Source organism: Helicoverpa zea, chromosome 13 (assembly GCF_022581195.2).
Source record: "Helicoverpa zea isolate HzStark_Cry1AcR chromosome 13, ilHelZeax1.1, whole genome shotgun sequence".
NCBI lineage: Eukaryota > Metazoa > Arthropoda > Insecta > Lepidoptera > Noctuidae > Helicoverpa > Helicoverpa zea.
Window position 1 is genome coordinate 1,139,906 of NC_061464.1, and position 23,707 is coordinate 1,163,612.

The window sequence follows — 23,707 nt, forward strand, 5'->3', positions numbered from 1 at the left end:
AATTGTGACGACAAGGTCCATCCAGGGACCGATCACGCCAAGCGTAAAAACTGCTCTCTCATTCGCTCTTTTCACCCTATTTTCCCCAAAAAATCAAAGGATATTCGCCCTTATTGACCTCTGTACCTAACTGCATAGTACTGCACAGTCCTGCACTTGAGTGCACATGTATGTAGAACGCTTGCAGTGCGCAGCAGAGCGTCACGTTTGCGTCAACAATGTTGCATCAATGTAGGTAGCACTTATTTTGTACTTCGGTCTACAAGGATTTGTAGACTGACAGGCTAGTTTTTTTAGCAGTTTAGCTAGGTAAAATAGTCGTAAGGGTCAATATTTATTGCTATTTAAAAGCAACATTTTTTTTCTACAATTTGTTTTCCTAGCTTCCGTTACTTTTTTTCTGAGTAAAGAACCAAATTAGTTATCGCGAAGTTATTTGGCAGTATATGTCCAAAAAAACTCGCTGCTTGTGATGTGTGTGTGATGTGATTTTAAAAAACAATAAAATTAAAACTGTAACATGATTTCTGATCTAAATGAAAATAAAGATATATGGAATGGAAAGCGTTTTTCCCAGAAAAAGAAATAATTACAGCAACGTGTAATTAAATCAAATAAGGTATAATTTTTCAAGCATACACGGGTTAGTAATTCTGGCAAGGATAGAAAGGTCAAGAGTTCACGAAAAATCTCACACGCTCAATAAAATAGTGCCGACAACATGCGCTTATAAATCAAAATAAACTTGCTTATATTACAAACCTTTTTACTTTAAAATGTTCATGTAAAACAATCAATCCTTTGGGCAATAAAAATCCTATATTTTCCTTCAATAGCATGTTTCTGTTCAATAAAACTGTACCGTGTGTACACGGACTAACAGGGGCGGCCCCCACCGTTCAGTCTGTGACCGGCCGTATGCGAGGCTGAACGCGTTGTTGCGCATTTGCTGCGAAAGTGAACAGTGGAGTGCGTTTAAAAAAAGAATCGTAGTGACATATTGATTTTTTCTAAAAAGGTTCTTGGCGGCATTTTTTAAATGTAGAATTTTATCGGTAAAATTAATGAGGTTTTATTCAAAATGGCTGTTTTAAATAGTAATATGTGATGGCGTGTGGGATGAGATTTATTGGGACAGGAGCTCGAAGGAAATTTGTTTTCCATGCAGTTAATTCTACTTGAGAGTTTAATAACGTTCAATACTATACAAATACGGTTTTTTATGTCTCTAGTGTTGTGAATGCGTGTTTAAAAACCGATTTTTACATCGATATTTTTTTACAAAAATGTTTTTGTTTTTAATCATTGTTACCTTGTTTTTTTGAGTTAATGATTATTTCAATAGTTAATAAGGTTTTAATTGATGCGTAATAGATGAGTTGCGTCTCCTTGAGCGAATAGTTTTTGTTATGTTCATTGTTTGGCTTAATTATAGGTTTCGATTATTATGTTCGTCTTATTATGCGATCAATGCCAAACTGACGCCGACGCTTTTGAAATTAATTATTAATAACTGGTTGCCCATCCATTTTTGGATACCTTATCTATGGTAGGTACACCTAAAGCTTGAAACCTATTTACATAATATTGCTTACAATACGGGGTTTCTGGCTTTCAGTCCAAATTATCAACAGCTGAATAAATATATAAAAAAAACATGTTCAATTAGGTATCTCAAGTATCAAAAATACTGGCCATTTCAATGGATTGACCATAAAACAAATTATAAAAAGCAAGCTTGATATAAAGCCAGTATCGAAAATACGGGCCATGTCATAATAATTAAAAGTAAAAAATACAAGTTTGTGTTACTTAGCAACTAAATCAAGGTAATTCGCTGCACTTTTTTTAATTGTATGCAAGTAGGGCACAGTCTTTTTTTTTGTTTTTATATTTCAGTAGGAGTAGATGACTGTCATAAATATTTTTTTTTGTTTATTTAGAAAACGTAAGCGAGATAAAAAAAGATTGACTGCACTAAAATTATTTAGCATTACGTTTATTACGCTCTTCAGTTTAATGGGCACACAATTTTAGTTCATGAAACGAAAAATCTATCAATCTATTAAAAAAAAACGTTACGAAAATAAAAATTTCCCTACGATACTATTAAATAAAAAACCACAGACATAATATAAAATACTGACATAGTGCAATGAAGATTATGTTCCTTTTTGCTTTACTATACAATATTGTTCCTACACTGCAAACACACTATGCAGCTAATAAAAATATAACTATTTTTGTTGACATTACAAAAGTAACAGTTAAGCCTAATTTACGACTGGTACACATGAATATAACATTGTACCAGTGGACAGTGATTGTCCAACCGTGACCGTGAGCATAGACCATTTATAATCGCACTTTTTTCATTTGTTTATTTTTTTGAACGCAAGCGACTTTTTTTTGGTAACTGGGTTGAGGAGGTCAGATAGGCAGTCGCTCTATGTAAAACACTGGTACTCAGATGCATACGGTTAGACGGGAATGCGACCCCAACACAGTTGGAAAAAGGCTAGGCAGATGATTTAATAATTATAAACATACAGGTCCAAAATCTCTTCTCATTCCAAAACTATTGAACTGATTTAAATTATATTTGGTACATCGATAGTTTATCCAGATGCAGAAGTAGTCTCCACGGGACACGGGTGTAACCACATTGAATAACCTTCTTTTAGGCTTGTTATAGTTAAAAATAATATTGTTCAGTTTACAAAATACATGTATTTACCTAACCCTAGCGGGTCCCGTAGTAAATCTGGTCAATTAATTAGGGTTAATCCGGGATTAAACTAAGATTAAGAGGGCTCGTTGTTTTACCCGCTGTTAGGGTTAAACTCGATCTATTTTCATTTCGGTTTTAACATATTTTGTTTAGTTTTATTTATTTTATTGTCATTAAAAGTAATGTAAACTTTTTGAGGATAATACTTTCATTTTAAAAGTAACGTAACAGAATGAAATTACATGTTTTTTGTTTCATTGAGAAAGTGAAACTGAATTCAAATTCAATATTAACAGTTATTTTCTCTTTACATTTTTCATCATTGCGATGTCAGCTCGTTGCATAAGTTTACAAAACTTCATACAATGTACATAAATTGTCCACTTATTCTTAATACTTTCAGATTTACTCTCAAATACTTGCTTAGTTTTGATTAAGTTTTACCTACCACACTTTGTGTGTAGTTATTAATCCTAACCATCAAATACTAGCTTAATTTTTGACTTAGTTTTACCACACTTTTTATAGTTATCATTCTTAACACAGACCTACCCTGTCGTGTCCCAAATCGTTCTACATTAAATTTAATGTACTACCAACCCCAACAATACAACTTAATACAAAACAATTTCCTTTCTTACTAAACTGACCCAAAACATTCAAAGACTTACTTAACCTACATACAAAAGGGAGGTATGATTGATCACATGTTAGGAAATGGGTGGTTCATGATGGATCGACTCCGACCTGGATTCTGGCAGTGCGTTGACCTCAAATGTGACTTTTATTGAACTGATGATGCACGCAATGTGCTTTTGTTTAGTTTGGGGTAGGCAGAAAGAGTGTAATTTTTATTGCCCCGTACCCTAAGTGTAAAATAGGACCGTACTTTCAAGACTTTGCTGTCCCTTTGTTACCAGTATCTCATACCTAGACATTTGAAATTTTCTGTTGCCTCTTTAACAACAAACACTGAAAACTAGAGTAAAATAATACTTTAGGGGGTTCCCAGTTCCCATAAAACAAACGCATTTTTTGCACGTTTTATATACTATGTAAAGGGCATATAATCCTTCGTGTCTTATTTATATAGACGTGAATGCAATCTTTTGCAGCCTTTTACTGCCCACTGCAGGACACAGACCTCTTCTCATACAGAGAAGGTATGAGCGTTAAATTACCACGTTTGCTCGAAGCGGATTGGCTAGTATTACTACTTTTTGAAAGAGTAACCATTGAGTTGCTTGCCCGTTCTTCTCCATAGGAAGCTACTTTTGGAATGGGCAACTAGAATCAAACTTATTTATATGTTTGACGTACATAAGTGCTTGTAAAGGCCTAAATAAAATAAAATAATTTTACTTTGTATTTGGCGATTTCAGACTTGAATGTCCAGGTTTACAGATCAAGTACTAATTTGCTAGTTACATCATAGGGTACCATAGATCTGAATCATTAAAAAAAATGACAATCTGTAAAATATCCTGTTTGTTAAAACTTTTACTTTATCTAAATAACAAGCTTTCTTCATCAAATACCAACTTTCTTGGTAACCATAGTTGACGATCTACTTAAGTCTGGAACATGGTTTGTGCCATAAACCACAGTAAATGGGACAGGCGGGTCGTTGACCTCGGAGCCATGTGACTCAGCACTTCATAGTACTTGTTTGTACTATATCAATTTGGAAAATGGAGATGAATTCTTTCAGGATTTTTTTGTGATTTTTATAGTTTTAATATTTGTAAGCTGTTTTTCGCGGTTTTATCTGTGTAGTGGGAACTTCTGCCCGTGCCCAGATAAAATATAGCCTTTGTTGCTCAGGGGTAGTCTAGCTTTCTAATAGTGAAATATTTTTTCAAATTGATTCAGTAGTTTCAGAGCTTTTAGGGCAGAAACAAAAACATGTTTCCTCTTTATCAATATTAGTGTAGATTACTATCATTTCTATATTTTATCCGGTTACGGGCGGTAGTTCCCACGGGACGCTAATAAAACCGCAAAAAATCGACTAGTAGATAAAAAACTAGGAAAGAAATAAAACAAACTATACTACAAGGTCATTTAAATCAGAAAGTTGCATCTTTTTATTAATTTAATCTGTAGCAACATTCCATCTTGAATATAATTTATGTAAATCCATGTTAATTCATAAACGTAACATTTAGCCTCTCTTACCTAAAAAAATATAAAATTATTATTTAAATTATACAATTTAAATGATAAGTGTGAAAGTTTATAACTCAATCGTTTAAGAATTTGTGATTTTAAGTTTTGATGGATTTACATTTATGATATTTTTATTGCTCGTCTATATCGAAACAAATCGTCGTTTAGTTAGAAGAAATCGCAAACAGCAACTAATCTTCATACCGTTTTTAGGGTTCCGTACCCAAAGACTAAAACGGGACCCTATTGTTTTCGCTCCTCTGTAAGTACGTCCGTCCGTCAGTCTGTCCGTCTGTCACCAGGCTGTATCTCATGAACCGTGATAGTTAGAGAGTTGAAATTTTGACAGATGGTGTATTTCTGTTGCCGCTATAACAAATACCGAAAACTAGAATAAAATAAATATTTTGGGGGGCTACCATACAACAAACGTTATTTTTTTGCTCATTTTCTAAATAATGGTACGGAACCTTTCGTGTGCGATTCCGATTCGCACTTGGCCGGTTTTTGTCATTTTCTTGCTCCTAAACTGCTTGGCTGATTTTGGTGCATAATTAATACCTAGCAGCAATACCTAGTATCGCTATTAATATCAGTTGTTTTGCCGTCATTTCACTACTTTCGAATAAATTAATAATAAATATTAGGTCTATTACTCGAAAGAAATTTTATAACATAGATTAGATACATACGAATTAGTTAATTATAAAGTAGAAATTGAATCTATGAAATGAAGAAATTTCGCTAAAACATAGCCAAATTAAAAATCCATTCACAGTAGTAGGCACTAGGAAAACGTGTATTTTTCACCGTATCAATAAATAAATTCGTGGTAAAACCGACGAGAGATAAATATAGCCAGACTTTTTATAGTCTATCATAAAAAGTCGTTTATCGTCGTCGTTAGCACGAAACATCCGTAACTACTATATCTATAGAATCTAGAAATATAGACTAATAACTAGCTAGCTTTAGCCGTTAAAATAGATCTAAAAGTGAAATGGGTGTTTGAAGCTTTCAACAAGTTCTTCAAACTGTTTTAAACATTACCAGCCTTACTACAAAAACTTAAACATCTGTTGAACACTTGTCTAAAAAAAGTGACTGAAAACGGACCTTGTATTAACGTCATAATCAGATTTTTTAGACAAGTGTTCAACAGACGTTTAAAAGTTCTGGTAGTAAGGCTCTAAAAGAGCAGACAATTTTATACATATTTAGTACAACAGCAGTAATTTAATTTAAGTGATATGTATAATGAACAGAACTGCTACTCCGCGCACCTACATAATATACCAATTTCGATGAATAAGGCTATCTATCTTACATACGAGTATTTTTCAAATCAGTTCAATAGTTCCTGAGGTTAGCGTCAAAAAAAGTCGTGGTGGCCTAGTGGGCAAAGAACCAACCTCTCGAGTATGAGGGCGCGGGTTCGATTCCAGGTCAGGCAAGTACCAATGCAACTTTTCTAAGTTTGTATGTACTTTCTAAGTATATCTTAGACACCAATGACTGTGTTTCGGATGGCACGTTAAACTGTAGGTCCCGGCTGTCATAGAACATCCTTGGCAGTCGTTACGGGTAGTCAGAAGCCAGTAAGTCAAGGGGTATTGGGTTGCCCGGGTAACTGGGTTGAGGAGGTCAGGCAGGGCAGTCGCTCCTTGTAAAGCACTAGTACTCAGCTACATCCGGTTAGACTGGAAGCCGACCCCAACATAGTTTGGGAAAAAGGCTCGGAGGATGAGGATGAGTTCCTGAGGTTAGCGTGTGCAAAGAACAAACTCTCAGAATACTAATAGATACTTCACTTTTAAAAGAAATACATAAATCTTCTTTAACATTTTTTCTAAAAAATTAAAATGAAATTTTGACATCAAAGGTCGAAGATTTTTATCAACATCATGGCATCTCTAAAACTTGCAACTGTTTAATTTATTAGTGATATGCAAAATCATTCACTGTAGGTCAAGGTGAACTTCTGTATCAAAATTCAGTACTAAAAAGCTATAGAATAAGTATGTCTATCAACTGTCTAGATTCATTTTGCTTGAAAATTATTCATTAGTAGGCGCTCTAGACAGTCAATATAATTGCGCTATGTAGAATATTCACACTAACCATCTAATTTATTGCACAATATGTTAATATTGCTTACTTATAAATATCGAAAAGTTTTAAATAAAGATAAAGAGATTGTAGACCGTACCGCATTATTCTATATTCACGTGAATTTTCTGTGTGTGATGTTTAACTTCTTCTTTCGTGTCGATGACATGTCATATAGTGAATACACTTTGTCAGCCCAATATGTCGCCACAGCGAGAGCACGGCAATATGTTGAACTAGTATACTGGTTTTGGGTCCTCTTCTTTCCCTACTACTAACATGATTTTTGAAACAGGTTTCAAACCACACATGATATAAAGAGGTTTTCTTCCGTGCAGTATTAAAATAGATATCAAAACAAAAAAGCCGAAAGAAGCTCCAAAATGACTCATATTGTGACTCACACCTATCTTCATATTTTCATTGTCAAACCAATCTTTAGTAACTTTATTAATTAAGTTATTAACCTGTCGATATTTTATTAAGGAAGTGATTGAACGTTGTCCGAAGTTAAATTGAATTTTGTTCAAATTGATGGGAAAACCTTAACTTGATATCTTCATTGATTAAATTCATTATTATTTTATTACTAGCTTCCGCCAGCGGCTTGCCCGCGTAGAGTTCGGTTATATCGCGTTTCCAAGAGAATTCTTCAAAAGTCCAGGATAAAAACTATCCTATGTTCTTTCTCAAGGTCAACTCTATCTCTGTACCAAATTTTATAAAATCAGTTCAGTGGTTTAGACGTGAAAGCCTAACAGACAGACAGACAGAGTTACTTTCGCATTTATAATATTAGTAGGGATACCTACCGACAAATAGAAACATTTTGTATATTTCTTACAAGAAAAAAATTTACATTTGAATGGCATTTTTGCAAAGTTTTTTCTAATAACAGAGTACATTAATAAATTGTTTCAACAAAAGAATCTGTACGGTTTCTTCACAAGGACGCTGAGTTTTCCCTTGCTTGTTAGTAAAGCCTGAAATAATATTCTATTTCCTTTTAAACCGATTATATTCACGTTGAATGTAAGGTAACGTAATAATAGCTATGATTTTGAGGTTAGTGTAAAATCATGGAAAAAATATATATAAAAAAATACAAAAATATATAACAGAAATATTTTTCTGTCTTAACACAGCCTTTTTTTTTTTTTTTTTTTTTTGTTGTCGCTGGGTAAAAAATGCTATTACGCATGCCCTTCCCGTCGGGGGACGGGAGAGGGGTATGTGGGACTCCCCGGTAACGACGTTCCCGGTATACCCACTAAAAAGGCCCAGCGGCACTCCGACCTCGCCTGAGTGGAGGGGGTCTGGGAATCTAGTGCATCCAGTCCCCCACCGGCGATTGCCCGCCTCACGGCAGGCCCCTCATGCCTCCCCCCAGTGGGGAGGGGTCCCTATGATGGCCGGAGCACAAGGGGCGATCCTTGTAATGCAGGCGGTGCCACCCCCGTGCCTGTCGCCCGCTGATCACCCCCCGGGGCGGATGGGGACGGACGTTGTGTTCGCCGTCTTCCACCCCTTCTTCGTCTGCGGAGCGGCGCTGCAAGAGGGTCGTTCTCCCGCAAGCGCTCTGCCGCCTCCTTCTGTGACATGACGTCCTCACAGAAGGAGGCTACCGGGTCCCATGCCTCCTCACTTCCCAGCATGGCACCAATCACACTGGGGAGCGAGAGGTCATCCCCGACCACTGCCACCAGGGTGCGGCGGGGTTCAGTCCACGATGGGCACACCTGTAGTGTGTGCTCTGCTGTATCCACCTCGGCTTCACAATGGTGGCACTTTGGGGTCTCCTCCCTCCCAATCCGGTGCAGGTACGCTCCAAAGCAGCCATGCCCGGACAGCACCTGCACCAGATGCATCGAGAGGCAGCCATGCCGCCGATCGAGCCATCCATCCAGGACAGGCCCGATGGCATCCAGCGTCCGGCGACCGAACGTTGACGAGGCAAGGTCCTCGGCCCAGTGTCGAGTGATTGCTTCCCTCGCCTCCTCACGCACTTCTTCCCGTTCGATCGGGTCCGGGTGCCGGTCTAGCGCCCTTTGCGCCGCCGTCCAGTCGTACACTCTGGCGAGCACCCAAGCCTCGAGCTCCCAAGGAGGGGCTCCCGCCAGAACGCACGCCGCCGCGAAGCTCACTGTGCGGTATGCCCTCGCCACCCGCTGTGCAATGGCCCTTTGTGGCCTTCGGATGGCAGCGGCGTTCCTCCGACCGCACAGTGAGTCTGCCCAGATTGGGGCCCCATACAGGGCCATACTCTTGAGTATGCCGGCGTATAGACGCCGGCAATGGTCGCCGGGCCTCCCGATGTTTGGGAGGAGCCATGAGAGGGCGCCCGCGGTCCTCATCAAGCGCGTCGACAAGCCACAGAAGTGTGCGCTGAAGCGCCACTTGCTATCGAGGACTATGCCCAGATATTTCATCTGGGGCTGTACCACCAATGCGGACACCCTCCACATGTATATGAGCGTCAGGCGGTTGGTGCTGCCGAGGCCCATGGAAAAACACGGCTTCGGTCTTTTGCAGCGCCACCGTCAGCCCTAGGCGGGAGATTCTGTCCACCACTAGTGAACCGCCCGCCGAGGCCAAGCTGGCGGCCTCTCCAAAATTTCTCCCCCGGGCAATCAGAAGGGTGTCGTCTGCATAGCAAATGACAGACGTGCCACGGGGGAGGTTGCCCCGCAAAAGCCAGTCGAATCCAATGTTCCACAGGAGCGGCCCTAGAACAGAACCCTGTGGGACACCGGACTCGACGCCGTAACGTCGGAGCTGGCCCGTCTTGTCCACAAGGAGGACTGTGCGGTCCCTCAGGTAGTCCGCCAAAAGTCCCCGCAAATACGGAGGCACCCCGTGGAAGCGGAGGGCCTCCAGTATGGTGGAGTGGGGAATGGAGTTGAAGGCGTTGGCTATGTCGAATGACACAGCCAACAGTCCGTCTCCCGCATCCATCGCCTCCCTCACCTGATCTTTTAGTCGGGACAGGGCGTCAACTGTCGAACGCTCAGCTCGAAAACCGAACTGAGCGTCCGCTAGATCCGGGCCGATTGTGCTCAGATGTCTGTTGATTCGGGCGGCGAGGATCCTCTCGAACATTTTGCCGACCTCATCCAGTAAAACGATGGGTCGGTATGCTGATGGAGAGTCCACCGGCCGCCCTTCCTTCCGAAGAAGGCACAATTGGCCGTCCTTCCATGGTTTCGGGAACCTCTCACACGTCAGGCACGCACTGAAGAGGTCCCGAAAGAGGTCCCGGTCTTAACACAGCCTAAATATGAATCTACATAAAAGTAGGAGTAAGAATTTTCTCTTTTCATTGGTTAAAGTCTTGTGCAATGGTAATACCGCTATTTTATATATTTGTACTTGCATCTTATTTTATTTTAATTGCATACAAAATGACGCCTAATTTCTGTGCTAATACATTTTACGCTACCTACACCTAACCTTATTATATAAAAAAAAATTAAGCCTGTTTGTGCGTTTAAAAATAAACAAACCGTATGGCCACTGACCCGTGCATCAAAACATTGTAGTATATTGTCAAAATATCAACAGAATTGACCTTTTTACATGTTTTGACAGTTTACCTGACAAAATGTAGCGTCGTAATAGGTGTGGGATTTAAGACATTTCACCGTAATGTGGAAATGCGATCTAAAGATAAGATAACTTGGGTACATTATAAGTCGGTGTTTGGCTAGTGCATAATATTATAGCGCTTCGGGAAATATTTATATTATATATTCGCATTTACAGTATAGTTAAATTAAACAATAGGTATAAACTATTAGGTACCTAAAAAAATAGCAAAAAACAACGAACATGCCTAGAAATTATTATTAGACTTATCAAAAGTGAAAGCATGTTCCAACAAAACATTGATTTGTAATATTGACATAATTACCTATACCTACAATATACCTAGATATAACGAACTGAAATTGAAACCTAATTTGTATAATGAAAAAGTCATAAAATGTCTCATCACCCTGCATTACAAATTTTATTCAGATAATTTTAATATTTACAATTATGTCCCTTAATTGCATGTCAGTCAAATAACCTCATGAGTCCAATCAAATGAGCATAATACAAAAATAACAAAGGACGTACTATTTGAAACCATTTAAAGGCCAAAGGTTGCGGGCAAACCAAGGCGACTTGGTATTACCTATCTATCTACTGAGACATCGGGTTTTTTCATTTATAGATCTTTTAAGGTGAGTATAGACTATAACATTTACTTGTAACAGAACAACGAGCCGCTCTATGAGATGTTCTAGTGTATCATCCTTTTACGAACAAAACGTCGAGCACGCTCGCCTGTTTCTTACAAACCAGCGAGCATATTGGTGTCACATTTCGTCGGGCGTATTGGTGTAACATTTCGTCGAGCCAAGTGCGGGCGATGCGCGGTTGCGGGGTGACGCGGAAGGAGAGGGACGAAAGACGCATAGACTGTGAACATTTACCCGTAATATAACGAAGAGCATTCGCACAAACGTTACATTACATGGAAATGCTTTGGAGACTGAGCTTTTGCCTGTATTGTACCATTCGCTAGAACGTTACGTTACACAGAAAATGTTGTAGTCTATACTCACCTTTAGGCAATATTAGTATTCGGTCAGGTTTAAACCGTTTGTCTAATGTGAAGGGTAAAGCAATTTAGAACTCAAAACCTAAATTTTATTTTAGGATTTTCCATCGGTCTGCTTTTTTTTGATGGATCTGTAAATATACTTTATAGAAAGTCAATGCCATGAAGATCTGAGCTTAGGCTACATTTGTCAACTAGAATTAAACCTATTTATAATTTTTGACGTTCATAAGTAGCTTTAAAAAGGAGCGTTAAAAAGTAGCTATCTGTCCTCACTCAATTGGCTCTTTTTTATTGTAAATATGTAGACTTAATATGTAAATATATTATCTATGTAAATAACATTAAATTAACAGTAGGTATTGGCTCTCAAACACTCAAATAACTTTTCCAATCGGGAAAGTAGTTCCTGAGATTAGCGCGTTCAAACCAACGAATAAACTTTTCACCTTCATAAATATTGTATCGATAAACAAATAGAACTCCGATTAATTAAATACAAGTATATTTGATGAGTCTACAACGTAAACTTTTGTCATTAAATTACCATTAAAGTCAATACAAAGTTATATAGTTTATTAACAACGTAAATACAATAACTTTGATATTCCATTGTATTTAATTAAAGTTTAACTTTCAGTAATATTCAGTTTGAATAGTTAGGTTAAAACAAACAAGTAATATTAACATCACAGACTAGTTACGGTGAGTTGCACTATTTAACTATAACGATAAACGAACCATTTTTAACCGACTTCCCAAAAAGGCGGAGGTTCTGAACTCGTCAGGATCTTAGTTTTTTTTATGTACTATATGTTCATCAATTACTCCAAGAAGCCTAGACCGATTTGCATTTTTTTTTGGTTTATAATGTATGTAGGTTTTACCACTATCTTCTTAATTTTTAATTTATTAAACTAAGCAAAAATGCATAACACGCACCATGATGAAATAATCTATACTTAGTTACACTGCCGTCCAAAAGAATCAAGACACCACAAATACACTGCAATGTATACAAAAGTACACATACATTTCGAAATCTCACACGATGCAATGATCACTAGATCAAACTGTCAATTTCACAGACTCACGCGCAGGTAATTGGTCACAAACGCTGTGTCATCTGTCCATTGCTTTCCAACCAAGTTTAATGTCCTCGTGGTTTTCTTAATCATTAGAACTAAGTACGTGAGATTTTGATAATTATAGATTTTCTAATCATTTCTGACGTTTTCTCTAAATAAGCATATTTTCTACTAGCAGTCTTCCCGCGGTCCCACCCGCGTCCTGTGGGACCGACTTCCCGTACCCGGATAAAACTAAAATAGCCTATGTTACTCAGGAGCAGTGTAGCTACCCAATAGTGAATTTGTTTTTTTCGTCGGTTCAGTAGTTTCGGAGTGTGTAGAGGAAAAACAAACAAGTTAGTATATAGATGATGCAAAGAAGTTAATCAAGCATTTAAGTTACGATATACTTACTTATTCTAAAGTTTTATTCAAGTTCTCTAGAGGGCTTTGTACCTATAAGTTAAAGATACCAATATTCCACTTCATTTTAGAACATACCTAGCTTTAATAGGTGTTAACACATACTTCTAATTGCCAAACTAATTCTGTTAAAGCAGCTAATTAAAAGGGAATTACTTGCATTAATCACATTTACTTAATTAAGAAAAATCATGCGTTAGTCAAAAGTAAAGGTTGCTTGAGTCTGCGTAGAATGAAACACTTTCGTCGGTAATTAGACTGAGCTGGTAATTAGTTCTCAGGCACTAATTTCATTGTTCTTAAATGTACTGTTATGTCTGTTAATTCTATGAGGTGTAGAAAGCCCCTTCTTAACAGAAGTAGGTATCTCAAGTTCGTTTTAAAGTACATTTATGACCCTACACCCCAATAAAACATTTAGTAAAATTAGGATGCAATCAGCACTTTTGAAGGTCAAGTTTACAAAAGACAGTCCCCAAAAACGCCCGCTTTTCACCACTTCCCTTGTGATTTTGTTGGGAAGAAAAATGGTGGAATAAACTTACCAGAAACTGGCAGAAACACAATTCTCTTAGTACGGTTTGAAGAACCGGTTCTATACAAATTAAATACAAGTATTACACATTCAATTAAATATTTTACCATGTTTTCTAGCACACAACCTATACTTACTTAATCAAGGATATCCGTAAATTATGGTAATTCTATAACTTTACATTTGAATAAAAAATGCTGACTTGAACACCTAGTTGTATAACTCCTAGAACAAAGACGTAACAATTAGGAAATGTGCTAAAAAAGAAAACGTCTCAAAAACCGATGTATTAAAAAATATTCTCATACTTTCATTGTTAGGCAGAGTACACAATACCACTACGTAATTTTGCGTCAAAAAATTATGTAATAAAGTTAGCTTCTTTCATATTTTAGGTAATTTCTAGGTAAATATGTTTATGTCTGCGAATTAAGTGCCTTAAATTATATTTTTAAACAGTACCCTATTGCTATTGTTTTTTTTTAAAGCTGTGTGAATTTTTGGTGTTAAGTGAAAACGTGGGAAATTCCGATTGATGTAAGCAATCGCATTATACGATGTTTTTTTTTATAATTACATAGGCTACAAAAAAATAAAATGAAGCTTTCGAGAATCCCGATCTTTAAAATCCGAAAGTATTTAAAAATAACACTCGCTGTTTTCCTTCGGTTTTATCCGCGTCTCGGTCGAATCGGTAAACTAAATAATGTTTTATATGAGTGTAGATAAAAGCCTTTAAATAACCAAAAATGCATTACATTTTTACTTACTATCTTTAGAACGTTAAACCTACATAAAAGACCACCCTTAAGTTCAGTACATTGATATTTTCCAGTTAAAAATAACAAACTAATACGTCGATGAAATATTATCTACAGATATGACTTTGCGTCAAAGAAAATGACAACGAACAATATTCCGAAGTAATTACGTCACTAAACGTCTGTTCTTTTATGATACTTTAACATGTTTTTCTTATGTTGCGTCGGCGTTCGACTACGTAGGTTATTTGAAAAGGTTACTAATACCTACGAATTTTCCATTTTAAAATATCTGTAAACTTTGAAAGGCTTTTTTATGTAATTTCAATACTTTTTCTTAACAGAACATATATCAATTACGTATTGTGTAATGTCAGAACCGACTCAAACTTTTATTACTTCTAAAAGAAATATTTAGTGACTCATTCACGTTCGAACCTAATTTGTTCTACCTAGGTATCCTACGCTGTTACATATTAAAAACTTGTGCAAACATCTCAAAATTCAAACCTCGCACTTTTACTTAAATTCTACAAGAGTAAAATGACGTAAATTACGTGTAATTTACTCTTGTCGCGTAAATTTACGTCATTTTATCCTGTATGTGTGCAGCCTAACTCTCACTGGCGTACTGAGTACGAGTAGAGAATAGTGATGGATCGAAAGTGAAAGAAAGTTAGTGATGTGTCCGTTTGTCTGTTAAAAGTGAATTAGGAACCATGGGACTGCATAAACGGGGAAGTAAGTATATCTTTTTTTTGTGCACTTTTTTGGTAAACAGGCAACACTATTTTTATGGAGAGTTAATTTAAAAAAATGGCTTCTGTGTTCTACCAAGAGGTCTTTGCCCAGCATTGGGACAATACCAATGAAAAAAACTGTTTTTTTAAGGTGTCTAGACGCCAATATCTATGAAATTCTGCAGTACGATAATAAAATGCTTTGTCCCCGACTTTTCAATTGCACAAACATAATTTTCATTGGCCATATTTTCTCAATTCTCACCTAACTTAGATAATTTGAACATACTCGTACGAGTGTGTAGGTACATAAATGTACTCTACGGCATACACTAAGTAAATAGTCAGTTTGCAAATACTATGTAACAGCCCCGGATCTAGGGGGGGGCAAGCCGGGGCCCATGCCCCGGGCGGCAAATTCAGGGGGCGGCAAAATCAGGCGGCTGCCTGATTTTAAATCCTACATCACAGAATACCATAATTGTTACCTACAGGGCCGTCTTAACCTATGGTGCAGGGTGTGTGTATGTCTCAGGGGCGCCCCACCACCAGGAAATTTCGAAAAAATTACACCCGTTTGATAAGGAAGTTTCATTGTATCATGATACTGACAAGCAAAGTTTCTAAAAAAGTCGCCTTCGCTTTGTTTAATTGATCATTTTGAATATTTTTCACTTTTAACATCCTCCAAACGTACCGTACGTAACGTATGTATTGTTTTTCTGATGGTTTATCATTTTTATTGACGCACCGAATCAACGAACACAAATGGCACTCGCTCTAATCACGGTTTCTTTTTATTTGTACATAATTCCCAGTTTCATTTGTGAGTCTTCAGGGCCGTCTTAAGCTATGGTGCAAGGTGTGCGAATAACCCGGGCGCCTCGGTCTCAGGGGCGCCGCGGGACGCCCCTGTTTGATAAGGAATTTCCACATTGTATCATATGATACAGACAAAAAAGTCGCCTTCGCTTTGTTTGATTGATCGATCATTTTGATTATTTTTCACTTTTAACATCCTCCAAATAAGTGAAAAAATTCTCGCTCGCTACGCTCGCGGCTAAATGACAAAGTATGTACTATTTTTCTGATTGTTTATTATTTTTATTGACGCACCGAATTACGAACACAAATGGCACTCGCTCTTATTACGGTTTCGTTTTATTTGTACATAATTCCCAGTTTAATTTGTGAGTCTTCAAACAAATAATTTAAAAAAGTTCGTGGCTTTACAATGTACTTAGTCACTTAATATTGTGTCGTAGGTTCAAAAATTTCGCGCTCGCTTCGCTCGCGCAATATTATACATATGTTACTATCATAACTTCATGACTCAAATCCACGCTAATATTACATTTTATAAGTCAAATGTAGCAAAAAATATTTTTTATGGAGTCCTCAAAAACAAAAAAGTTTGCGCTTCCGACTGCTTGTTACTTTACAGCGCTTTTTAAAATTTATTAACTTTTTTGTCCCAAAATTAAAAAATTTGCGCGCTTCTTTCGCTCGCACAAATTTTTACAATAATTGTATTATTCTGTCTCGACTTTTATAACTTAAACCTGGCCAACAGTTTGAGCCTACAATTATTTGGACACATTTTTTTAAGTCATTTACCTACCAAAAAAATGACTTTCGTTGGTGAAAATAAACATAAGTAGGTAGGTAGGCGGGGCGGCATTTTTCAGTTTTTGCCCCGCCTAAAAAAAATTTAAGATCCGGGGCTGCTATGTAAGACCAAAGTGTTACTTTAGCTTTCAAGACGTCCATATTGATCTTTTCTATCTAGAAAGTGTTAAGTATTACAAGTTATAGTTCGGCCATTCAGAGAATGCGTTCCTGACACGTCGCGATTGAACTGACGACGTAACTTTGCAATGGCGTTGCAGTTACGATAAAAATATTTTTGCTGGTTGTTTACCGTTTTAACAATTGAGGAGCATTAAAACAACATTATTATATATATCAATAATCAATGAATGTTATTACGTCGTCAGTTCAATCGCGACGTGTCAGGAACGCATTCTCTGAATGGCCGAACTATAGTTTAATATTTATTTTGTTATGTCAGTGTTAACTGTCTATACACAGGCCTATTTACATAGTGTGTAGATTTAGTACTAGCGTGGAGTCGAGAAGTTACGATTACGTTTATTTTAGTTTGTAGTGATAAAAAAATATTGTATTTTATGGGAACTTTTTGTAAGATGTAAAAATACTTTTACAACCTAAACTTTCTTCAACCAATAACTCCAACCTTCTTGTGTTTTTAGTATTATAATGCTTAGACATTTTACAATAATCGTTTTTTTTTATATAAAAATGCGTAGGAAAGTTGTCCGAATGTCAACACACTTCTTTTTTTCTAGTATAATGCGTATCATATGGCATCAAAAACCGATTTATAAATTGCTTGATTAAAAATAAACGAACGAACAACACTAAAATAGATTTAACTTAATGAAAAAGTAAATTGAATTCTCTTGGGTAAGTTAAATAAATTCTACGCACTTTCAGCTAGATTAGAACCTTAATCCCAGCGCTGGATATAGATCTATTTAATTGAACAAGTATATTGTTTTTCAAATCTAAAATAAATAAATAAAATAAAAAATGTTTTTTTCCACGTGTGCTTTCATAGAACTTTCAGAACTTTTGCTGAACCAAGTACAGATAGAAAATGGTAGTTTAAGTTTGTATCAGTTTCAGTTTGCTTTGAAGAATCTCCAAAACGGCTCAGCCAATTTTGGTTCCATTTTCTTTGGTCGTCAAAGAAGCTGATATTATCTGCAGCCATTATCGCTCCATATTTTAGAAAAAAACCGTGTTTCCCGTGAAAATATCGACAATCCTTGAAAATTAAAAACGCGAGCGATATCACGGGGTGCAATGTTAAATTACAAATTCCTATCTCTAGTAAGCAAATTATCAGATAGATAAGTTATTGAAATCCATCGTTTCGAAACCAAAAGTATTCCATTTGGCCTTATCTCATAATTTCACGGAATGATTCACTGAACTGATTCTAAGGCCACAATCAGACTCATTATGGAAGATTGGCTTATTCATACAATATAAAAGCAATTTTGTCTGTCTGTCTGTTTCCTCTTACTCATTATATTGGATTTTATGTATGAGACATGAAACGTCATACATTGAACCTTCTTGGATAAGTAGAATTCATATTTTGGTGATACTGACCTACATATTAGAGCCAAGGATTGATAATATTGCAAAAATAATTAAATATTATAATTACTTATTTAATAAATAATTAAAAGAAATAATGTAATGTTTTTAAGTGCGCATTAAAATCCAAGTGTGTTCATTTGATATCAATTTTATGAATTAACAAGTCCATCGTTAAGTTAACAACAAATAAAACTAACTAAGCATGGTTATTGGTCATAAAGTAAATAACCACTAGAGAGCGCACTCGCCAATTTCTTCTAAGAACACGACTCACCGCTGCGGGCCGGGGGACGCGTCATAATCCGCGGCTACTATTGGTCAGTTCAAGGTCGAGTTGCACGAGTACGCTCAGAAAGGGATGGCTCTCTTTCAATTAAAAAAACAATCGATAAAATGTATTTCATCGTAGTAATAAATACTCAATAAAAAAAGTATAAGAATATTTAATAAAAATCAGTCTATTACAAAAAAGAAATCCGTACAAGAAAATTATTGATTCTTAAAATGTATTAATTTATTATACATTGTTGGAATCGCTAACAAAATAAACATCGGAATTGTTTTAAATATTCTAAACAGTCGGGGGTGAAGTGCCTTGAGCAAACAACGCTGTATTTTGTTGGAAACCAATTTTCCCTATTGATAGTACCTCTCTTTTATTTCTGGAATCTTCGGAAATCTAAAATGAAAATATTTTTTTTTTCGATTACCTGTTTTATTCGACAGTTAATTTACTCATTGGCCAAAATCAAACATATTTTTTAATAAATGTAAATGTTCTATTATCGATATCCACTTCATCGTTAAAGGTAACAACCCAAATTTCTTCGAGAGGAATACAAAGGGCAAGAAAGAGATGGACATATTAGAATTTCTTAATGAAAGAAAGGGACTTTCCCAAAAGACATCAACGAGCGAACGCGCGGTTCACCAACCACCAATTTAAATAGACCCCTGTGGTATTTTCGTAATATAATTAAATCAAAGCCAAATTTTGGTATTGATACTTAGCGATGAAAAGTAATGCCATCCCTTTTGTAACTAGATGTCCTGGATTGTTTTTCGAACCATTTCACCGCTCATTTAGGCATCTTTAAATTTGTTTACTTAATAAAATCCACAATAATTTAGCGTGTACGCAGGTCATAGACTTGGTCACAACTAAAGCTTTTTACTAGGATTGTAGCCTTATAAGAGCTAAATCTCTAATGTTTGGCGAGCGTCGGGGCACTGTATGCGCAGTCAAGTGGTTTTATAGTCTTTGTTATTGGTAAACCAATTACATAACTTTATTTACTTCGATGGCCACAGACAAATTATCGTGTTATTACCTCATTACACTACGCCGATGACAAACAATCCGCTTTCGAAATTCAAATGTAAGTGTCAAATGACGTTAGCTGTCAATTTTGCCGCGTAATTCTCCAAAATGGCCGCTCGTTGAAACAGATTGGTTTTTAAGAGGTACTTTATGACTTCATGCTCTTTCGCCTTTGGCCGATTCATCGAATATTGATAGATTTTACTCGATTTCTCGATGGTGCTGGAGTACTGATCGATTACGTAGAGTGTCGTAGAGTATGGTTTAAGGTTCTCAGTAAGTATCGATTCGAGCCATAAGTGCTTTGTCAATTTTGTTTGTGAGATATGGTTTTTCTGGAAATAATAAATTTTCCGGGTAATATCGGTAGGTAGAAAGTAATTTTATTAAAAGATTTCATGACGTATGTTTTCACCTAAATGTATAAATATATTTAGCTACTGTTTTTAACCGACTTCAAAAAAGGACGTTTTCAGTTTGACTTGTACGTAAGTATGTATGCGATTATCTCACGTATAGCTGAACCAATTTTGACGCGGTTTTCGGCATGTTATCTGTCAGACATGAAGAAGGTTTTAGGTATATTGAAATAGGTTTTATTTCTTAGTAAAATACAGCTTATATAATTTTCGTAATTTCCTGGTTTTTTCAAGTCCTTGCTACAAAATCCCAATTTATTCCACTACTCAATCAATTTAAATGATCAGCAATTATTTTAATTCACAATTTCGTACTTTATTACAAAATTTCAGTAATTGTGCTATCATTATCCTATTGAACGAGATGAATAGGCCAAAACCAATTATATTAAGAACAATTTTATGTTATTTCAAATTGAAACTCTGGAATATTCGATTTAATAGAATTAATAGCGGATTAGAAGTTGATTTGTGTTTTTCTATTTCATTGCTAATAATTTTCTTATTAAATGTTATTTAGTCAATTATTTCATTAAACTGGATTCAATCTTTTGAGTGCTTTATTTTTTTAATACAGCTTGAGCGATCCGATCAGTCTCTAGAGAACTAATTTATATTTTTCATACTGCATATTACCTCGTGTGTTCATAAGTACAATTAACCCTGTATAGATAAAATATAAAATTAAATCATCTCGCTAAACATAATAAAATTAAAATTAAAAAAATGCATAAAAAATCATTAAGAACAAAAATATTTTTTTCTTAAATATAACCAAAATAATAAAGGCATTCATCCACTACCACAAAGTATTCCGAACACATTTTCCCAACGCAGTGACACCTCATAATAAAAGCCTGTCAGTCAGTACAATTAGGTTTTTTTGAAGTTTTAAAAGCGTACACTCTGGCTGTCTGAAGGTTGTCTTCATACTATTAAAATATAAAATTAAAGTATCTAGACATAATTTACAATACCTAAAGAAAAATAATAAAAATATGAAAAAAAAATTTTTTTTTTACTTAATCTGAATAATAAAATCGAACCCATAATCCATTAGGTATACCTCGGAGGTATTCCCAACACATTTTCCCATCACAGTGACACTATTCATAATAAAAGCCTGTCAGTCAGTACAATTAGGTTTTCTTGAAGTTTTAAAAGCGTACACTCTGGCTGTCTCAAGGTCGCCTGAAAATCAATACGGGCCGCCGTCTTCAGGCGAGTATGTGAATTATTTACTCTTTCAATAGTATAGACGATTGATATTTACCAATCATGGGGCGTTTTCGTGTTTGTGAGAATATTACGTTTTTTGGTATATGATATAGTCTGCCGAAATTCGGGCATATTTTTTGGGAGTAGATAGTAATTTTTGCTCCATTTTACCATCAGTCTTACTATGTTTTCATACATTTCATAGTTAGGGTATACCTACCAGTTAGGTATAATTTAATCTAGCAGATATCAAAACCATTCAAATTAAACAAAATATAAGAGAAAGGTGACCTCATTAAAAACCAAAAAATACTGTAAGGGTCCAGTTACCAGTGTTCAGAGCTCCAAAGACATTCCAATATTACGATTTCTCGTCCAAATAAACCAAATACACTGCAAACCACTAACCTTTAAACAGGCCAGCCCTGCTGACCCCATCTCCTAATCACCGTTATGCACCATGATTCATACAAGTTCAAAGCTCAGGGCTGGTGAGACATTAAATGTCACATTCTTTCACCATAGCTCACCGTAATGGCTGGCTGCACGAACCTTTGTTTGTTCATGAAATGCATTCGTTTGGTAGTAATGAAAAATGTTGGTAATAACTATGGTATTATATTACCTATGTTATGTATTGAATACAATATGTATTGTTCGTGATAAAAAAAATAAAAATATACGTATTTTTTATTCATGTCTTTCAGGCTTTTTATCTCGCCATTTTTTGTAAATTGTCTTATTTATTTATACCAAAATACGCACAGGTGTGACTTAGAATATGCTTATTTATAATGTCAAAGGTAAATGCACTAAGAAATAAATAAAATACATATCTCACTATCAATCTGTCTATATAAAAAAAACCGGCCAAGTGCGAGTCGGACTCGTGCACGAAGGGTTCCGTAAATTACAGTTAAATCAACCTATCTCAAAAACTATAAGAGATACTTTGATCAAACCAAAAATCGTTGAAAGAGTTAATTAGCATGCATCACCTCTATTTTTTTTAGAATTTTATACCCCGTAGTTATAAAAATAGAGGGGGGGGGACATACTTTTTACGACTTTGAGAGCTGATATCTCAAAAACCGTTCACTTTAAGAAAAATGTTTTTTAGAAAACTTTATATCATTTTAAAAGACCTTTCCATTGATACCCCACACGGGTATGTACATCGGAAAAAAAAATTTCATCCCTCAGTTACATGTATGGGGGGCCCCACCCCCAATTCTTTTTTTTACTATTTATATAGTGTCATATTTTTGTAGCGGTTCATACAACACATATTCCCATCAAATTTCATCACTGTAGTACTTATAGTTTCCGAGTAAATCGGCTGTGACAGACGGACAGACGGACAGACGGACAGACGGACATGACGAAACTATAAGGGTTCCGTTTTTGCCATTTTGGCTACGGAACCCTAAAAAACCGAGTTGATAAGGCAATTTCAAATTTTTTTTAAGAATCACCAACGACATCAGTTGGACGTCCATGACATTTAGGTAATGCACACTAAAATAAACGCCATTTCAAAATGTGACAATAGGTACCTACTTTCAGCAACAACATTGCACAAGAACGTTTAGGTACTCAGCCACACCCCTTTTCCCATTCCCATTGCGAAGTCAAAATTCCCATTCCTAGGGAACAACGGATCTATTCTGTGGTATTACCGAAATGTATCAATTATGCAATAGCGCCATTGTGCGCCGGAAGCGGGCGCGACCGTTACGTTAGTGGGTGTGCGCCTTTATTTTTGTGGTGTAAGTTATGAGAAAAAGACTTTTTGTAATGAAAATGACCAAGATACTCAGAAATAGAGATTTTTTTTGCAGTTTTAAAATATTTTTCGTAAAACTGATTAATCATTCATTGACCTTATCTTTATGCGTGATAAAAATAATGATGCATATTTTATTCGGCAATATAAAATTAGTCAAAACATACAAACAAATAAAGAACGTTACTACTAAAAACAACACCATAAAACAATTAAAAATAATTTATTAGGTTCTAAGAACTTCCTACACGGTTTACCGCCCACCCCAAACCGAGGGTGTTCAGATCACCATGAAATTCCCTCCGAGTTTAAGTCATTGTGGCACTCATTGGAGACACTTCACATGTATTCTGATTTATTTAATTCACCTTAGTTAGGTAAAGTCACGTAAAAGAAGCTTGTGTAATTTTAATTCACAATTAATAACTTTTTTTTTCTGTTTTGAGCCAAAAATGTGTTTAGAGTTCCGTACGCAAAAGGTAAAACAGGATCCTATTACAAAGGCTGCGCTGTCCGTCTCTCACTAGACTGTATCTCATGTACCATGATTAGCTTGACAGTTGAAATCTTCACAGATGATGCATTTGTATTGCCGCCATATCAGCAATACTGAATACTAAGACATAA

The 23,707-nt window shown here is 36.1% G+C and overlaps 1 protein-coding gene across 6 annotated transcripts in view; it reads left to right on the forward strand.

The window, feature by feature from the left end:
• Positions 1-23,707, forward strand: part of LOC124635517 (protein Fe65 homolog) — a 73,616-nt gene that overhangs the window by 17,334 nt on the left and 32,575 nt on the right. For 2 of the 6 annotated variants that reach the window (XM_047171401.1, XM_047171402.1), the window contains exons 1-2: positions 902-1,018; positions 15,017-15,145. The exons of the other annotated variants lie outside the window; for them this stretch is intronic. In XM_047171401.1, the coding sequence (XP_047027357.1) occupies positions 15,124-15,145 (22 nt within the window). In that variant the 5' untranslated portion in view covers positions 902-1,018; positions 15,017-15,123. Of the gene's footprint in view, positions 1-901; positions 1,019-15,016; positions 15,146-23,707 lie in introns of those variants that run through there. 6 annotated transcript variants of the gene reach the window in all.